The sequence below is a fragment of the Cibotium barometz genome, chromosome 33 (assembly GCF_041138505.1).
Source record: "Cibotium barometz isolate CiBa-2024 chromosome 33, ASM4113850v1, whole genome shotgun sequence".
Lineage (NCBI taxonomy): Eukaryota > Viridiplantae > Streptophyta > Polypodiopsida > Cyatheales > Cibotiaceae > Cibotium > Cibotium barometz.
The window spans coordinates 11,361,400-11,367,397 of NC_141078.1; the positions used below are offsets into that span (position 1 = coordinate 11,361,400).

The window sequence follows — 5,998 nt, forward strand, 5'->3', positions numbered from 1 at the left end:
GTGATCCTTGGAGGTACTTACGCCTGGTAGTCATGAGTCGGTTATGGTTTGTGCCTGTTTAATATTTGTGGGATTAATTTAATTATTAATTGGGCTTATATTTTCAGGTCAAGAAGATTACGAGGATTGATAAATAATATCGAGGAGAATGTTTCTTATGTGCATCACATTCATTTTTACAAGCATAGCTTGTAACCTTAGTAGTTGATTTTTCCATTTTGAACTTTAAGAAAGATACATTTATAATGTGGAGTTTATTAAAGCCTATGGCTTTACCCTAGTCCCAATATTTGACACTCTATTTTTATAAAAGAAGAGTGCCGTGCTCTCTAAAAAGCACATTTTGTATATTTTGGGGCTATGGCATATTTTTGGTAGAAAGAAAGCTAATAAAGAAATACTCTTGTGTGGGAGAAGAAGCCACTCACGTTGGGGGGGGGGAGATTGCACCCAGCATGGTGTTGATGGTGATGTTTTTCTTTCTCTTGCCTTATGTTTTGTCATATGCTTTAATGTTCAATTTAATTCAAGTAGTTGTTTTAATATTTGATGTATTTTTATGATTTTTTGATTATTCCCTTCAAGAAGATTAAAGGGTCCCGTTTCAAATATTGCACAAGTGCATATGCATATCACCTCCATTCACACATTACAATTCATACTAGCCATTGCATGAGAAAAGCATGAAATAAGTATTGCATTAGTATACATGCACTAATTACAAGCCAAGTCTTATGAAAAACCTGTGTTATGAGTGATTACTTCTTTCTACTAAATGATGCTATGCCAAAGGTGTGGTTGGGTAGAAGAGATTCATACTTTTAGGGTGGAGGTGGAGGAGACTTATACTTATATGGAGGAGGTGGAGATATGGGAGAGGGGAATGTGACTCATAAATGTATGGTGAAGACTCATGCCTATAGGGTGGAAAAAGTGACATAGATTTGGATGGAAGTTATGCATACTTGTATGGAGGAGGAGGGTGCGACTCATACTTGTATGTGGGTGGAGAAGGGGACTCGTACTTATAGGGGGTAGGATGTGAAGACTTGTATAACTTGTATAGAGGTGGAGGTGGAGATTCATACTTGTAGAGAGGAGGAGGCGGAGGTGGAGATTCATATTTGTAGGGAGGAGGAGGTGGGATACTCATACTTGTAGGGGGGAGGAGGTGTAGATTCATACTTGTATGGGGGTGGAGGTGATTCATACTAATGGAATGTAGGAGGTGGAGACTCATGCTTGTATAGGGGTGAAGGTGGAGATTCATGCTTGTAGGGAGGTGGAGGTGGCGACTTATACTTGTAGGGGGGAGGATGTGGGGAATGATGTGAGGAATCATACCTGTAGGGGGGAGGAGGTGGAGACTCATCTTTGTATGGATGAGGAGGAGACTCGTACTTGTAGGGGGGTGGAGGTGGAGACTCATACTTGTACGGGTTGGGAGGTGGAGATTCATACTTGTAAGGGGGAGGGGTTGGAGATTCATACTTGTATGGAGGTGGGGGTGGAGATTCGTACTTATAGTGGGGAGGGGGTGGAGATTCACACTTGTATGGAGGTAGGGGTGGAGATTCAGGCTTGTACGAAGGAGATAGAGGAGACTCATACTTGTATGGAGGTGAAGATATGTGCTTGTGAGGTGGAGGTGGAGGAGTTTCGTACCTGTAGGGTGGAGCTGGAGGAGATTCGTATTTGCAGGGTGGAGGGGGTGGAGATTGGTGGTACTTGTAAGGAGGCGGGGGTGGCGATGTGTACTTGTATGGCAGAGGAGGTGGCAAACCATGCCTGTAATGCGGTGGCGATCCGTACATGTAGCCAGATTGATAGCATTTGTCGTACTCAAGAGGGGAAATATATGCGAAGGGGCGGGCCAAGAGAACCACCTCGTCTTCAGTTTTGGATTTGATGTGGAGAGGAGCACCCAACTCGCCGTCATGCAGGTTGGTGGGCAGCGTGCAAGAGGTGGCGTAGGAGGCCGAGATGAGCTTGGCTCGGCAGGACTTGGCACCTCCAGCACTCCGGTAGTCGAATCCGGCAAGCTCCACCCTAAATCCGCCCCTTTCGTCGGTAGTGCCGTAGAAAGACTCCTCCGACTTGCCGTTCCAGCAGAACACGCCCACCTTCACGCCTGCACAGAAACATGACAAAATCTATTAATATTTATAAGCTAGGACTAATGGACAATTATTCGTGCTTAAGGATCACGGCATTACCTTCGAGAGGCTTCTTGATCTTTCCGTCCATGCAAATGTCGCAGTACACAGTCCCTGTCGCCACCGCTTTGAGCTCACTGTAGGGCGGGGATTTGTATACGTATGGCGCAGGAGGGGGTGGCGACTTGTACACGTACGGCGGCGGTGGCCGAGGAGACTGCGGGGACTCGTATTTATAAAGCGGAGGAGGAAGAGATTCGTATTTGTATGGAGGAGGTGGTGGCGATACGTATTTGTATGGAAGGGAGGAGTCCGCCGCAGAGGCCAAAACTAGAAGCGAAAAAGCCGCTAAGATGGCGGAACCGCCATAATTAGGCATACTTGTTGCCATGCAAAACTAAAGGGAGGGCAAGGTATTAAGTTACTTAGAAGCCAGAGCAATGCGATTATATAGGTAGAGCCTTGTTTACCAAAAATATATATATATGTGTGTTCAATATGACTTGTCAACATAAATATGTCCCGACTCCCCCCCCCTTTGCCTACAACTTTAATGTATGCTTCATCCACTTCCACCAATTCAACCAAAAAAGACGTGCCTTCACACTATTAACAAAAGCCGTGCCTTAGCTAGCAAAAACCTATATGCTCCCTTCACCTACTTCCTCCACTAATACTAACAAAAGCCTTTCCTTAGCTAGCAAAAACCTATATGCTTCCCTTCACCTACTCCCTCCACTAACACTAACAAAAGACATGCCTTAGCTAGTAAAAACCTATATGTTTCCCTTCACCTACTCCCTTGTAACACTACTTTGACATATCCTTTTTTAAGTACTTAGAGTCGAGAGGCGCTAAACCAATCCTACCAACAACAAGCACATCTGCCCTTTCATCCATGCGGCAATGCAAGGGCATCCATGGAAGTTTTTTATGGTTTTGCATGCTCCAACAAGTTGGCCAACAAGCCTAGCTACAATACACAAGCCATACCTAAAATATGCATGGTTTTTTGGGCTCATCTTGGAGATTAAGTGGGCTCCACTTTATGTTAAAATAGTATTCTCTGTGGTGGCATAACTTTAAAATGATGTGTATTTTTACTTTTACTCACTTGTATTCTTTTTCTTACAAACATCAAAGCTCATAATTAACTTATCAAATTCGCACAACAAAAGTTGCATTGATGATTCACAAAAATTTTAAAGAAAATTTATATGGAGAGAGATTTGTATCAACTCAAAGAGTTACATCATCATTCCTTTTTGGAATCAAGGTTGTCATCTAAAATTTGAAAAATGGAAGTACTTTTTCCATGGAGATTTTAAAAAATGGGACTACCTTTTTCAATGAGAGAAGAATGGCATGTTAATATGTTGAATGACTTCATGTTTGTTCAATAAAAATCATCATGTACATCTGTGCTAACCCTATGTTTATTATTATCTTCTTGTCTAGAATTTAAGTCCACCTTCAAAACTCTTTTGTCATTTTGCATGGCTACACCTTAAGTTTTCAAAAATATATTTTGTAAATATTATTAGCAAAACATCATTCAATTTCACACCATTTAGGCTATACGTAACTCCACAATGTATTGTTCTTTGATTTCTCCATACCCCTTGAGAAGAGGTTAACCCCAATAGTAGAAGGATAATACTTATGGCTCATTGGCCATCCTTATTAATGTGTATGGAAAGAAGGATGCTTCATGTTGAATTTCTAATTAATGTAACCATCATCATAAACATTCACAAGTGTGAGGAAAAATATATTCTATAATTCATGTGCACCAAATCAAACAAATAGCTCCATATTAAGTTTGAAATCCTATTATGGACTCACTTAATTAGACCTTATAGAATATACGATGGTTTATCTTCATTCTTTGTAAAATAACTAAGTATAACATGGAGTATATGCTTATTATTTTTCTTTAAAGATTTAAATATAACCATTCCTCTCATGGGGTAATTTTAGCCCATCCTAATATGTCTTAATTATCTTATCAATGAGACACCTTGGTGAAGATGTACAACACAAACACTTAAGATCAAAAGATGCAGCTAGCGTGAGCTACATAATGCGACCAGAGGGAGCTTGAGTATAAATGATTATTCAGTGAAAGTTAAAGGGCTTGTAGATGCCCTTGCTTCTATTGGTGTCACTAGTAGATGATGATGATATGGTGTTGGAGACCTTGAATGGTCTTTGCAAGGAATAGAGCCGATTTTAGACCTCCATTGAAGTTTGAGAGAAATTTTCTAATTTTCAGGAACTGATTGCTCTTCTCATCCATGAGGGGATGAATATTGGGGGTGGTCTATCATTTGGAAATTCACATGAGCTGGCCTTCTACTTAGTTAGAGGTAGAGGTAGATCATCATCTAAAGGCCGAGGTGCGGGACATTTTAGAAACAGAGATCATTGACAACAATAATAACAAGAATCTTATATACAAATAAAAATAAAAGGCCACTCTAGAGGCATGAGGAGATATGGGTAGTTGCAAGATGAGGGTACTCACTTTCGTTCACTCTCTCTAAAATTGGGACATCGACGCATCTCGGGCGGAGTACCTCGATCGTGATATCGCCATCAATCAAAACATGACACGTGCCTCCCAAGCCTAAAGCGACATAATTTCATGCTAGCAGGTCCGGGTGTCAAGTCACCATCCATGTCACTAGTACAGGTCACGCCACCACACTATCTCGATTGAGATATTCATGCCACTCGGATCCACATCAATGCCATGGTGGATCCCCCTAAACATCCCGCTCAAATGTATATTCAGCATATTTGATCGGCCCATCTCCACCGTCCACATATCTCGAACGAGATACTGAAATATAATCTTGACCATTGAAATGCCTCATTCGAGCTATAGAGATGCAATCTCATTCGGCCACATATCTCGTTCAAGATATAGAGATAAAATCAAGACCGTTTAAAAACCTCGAATGAGGTACATCTACAAAATTCGACCCGTCCATTCGCTGTAAGGTTCCCCCCTTCCACAAATAGGAAAAACGCTTAAGATAGTCCACTAAGTCTTATCTTGGAGAAAATTTCCTACTCATCGACACCTTGACCATGCAGAGATTCAAGGATACGATTCATAGGTAAGACCTAGTTCTATCCCGCAGGGGGAGCGTGGTCTTCTGAAAATCAAATCACCTATAGGATAATAAATTGGGCAACTACTAGACTTGATTTCTAGAGGCAACGCTTTTTTCCTCATCCATGCAAGGCACAGCCGCTGACCTAGTCTTCTAGAATAGAGTTACCCAAGAACCTAATTATCTAGCGTAGGGCTTTCACTTAATCTGTTGGAAAGCTACCCGACTAATCGGGTCCACCCGTCCGTAGGATGGTGCCATCGGGGCATTCCATCCTCCCACTTTCCACCCTACTCACGCGTCAATTTGTTTTTTAATTAATCCTACCACACTGTTTGACATAAATAAACATGTTCCTTAATTAAGGCCCTTTTCACAAGGTTTGTTAAGACAGCCTGTTTACACATACACAATACAATCATGCCAAAGACAAGATTTATAAAAACAAAGTTTAAACATGAATCAATTTCATACAAGCCAAACCGGCTCTCTTATTCTTTTCCTTTATACCGCACCGATGATCTAGAATTCGGCCTTCCAGCCTCTACATGCTGGGCAAAACCCTACGGGACCATACACCTCATCGTCGGTCGCTGGCGAGGACTCAAGCCGGCCTATCGCCCTCTCAAGCTCCATCGCTCGATCCTCCCGCCCCTCAGAGAGATGTCTGCGCACTAGGGTGGACTAATTTACCGCACTAGCCTGGGCCCTCAGAACTAG

General features: G+C 42.0%; 1 protein-coding gene across 1 annotated transcript; it reads right to left on the reverse strand.

The window, feature by feature from the left end:
- Positions 1-724: 724 nt before the first annotated feature.
- On the reverse strand, positions 725-2,580 carry LOC147619298 (uncharacterized). Its single transcript, XM_086773501.1, has 2 exons — positions 2,217-2,580; positions 725-2,131 (listed from the first exon to the last, which is right to left on the reverse strand). Exons 1-2 carry the CDS (start codon positions 2,545-2,547, stop codon positions 1,212-1,214), a joined length of 1,251 nt encoding a protein of 416 aa, XP_086629627.1. The 5' UTR covers positions 2,548-2,580; the 3' UTR covers positions 725-1,211.
- Positions 2,581-5,998: the final 3,418 nt, after the last annotated feature.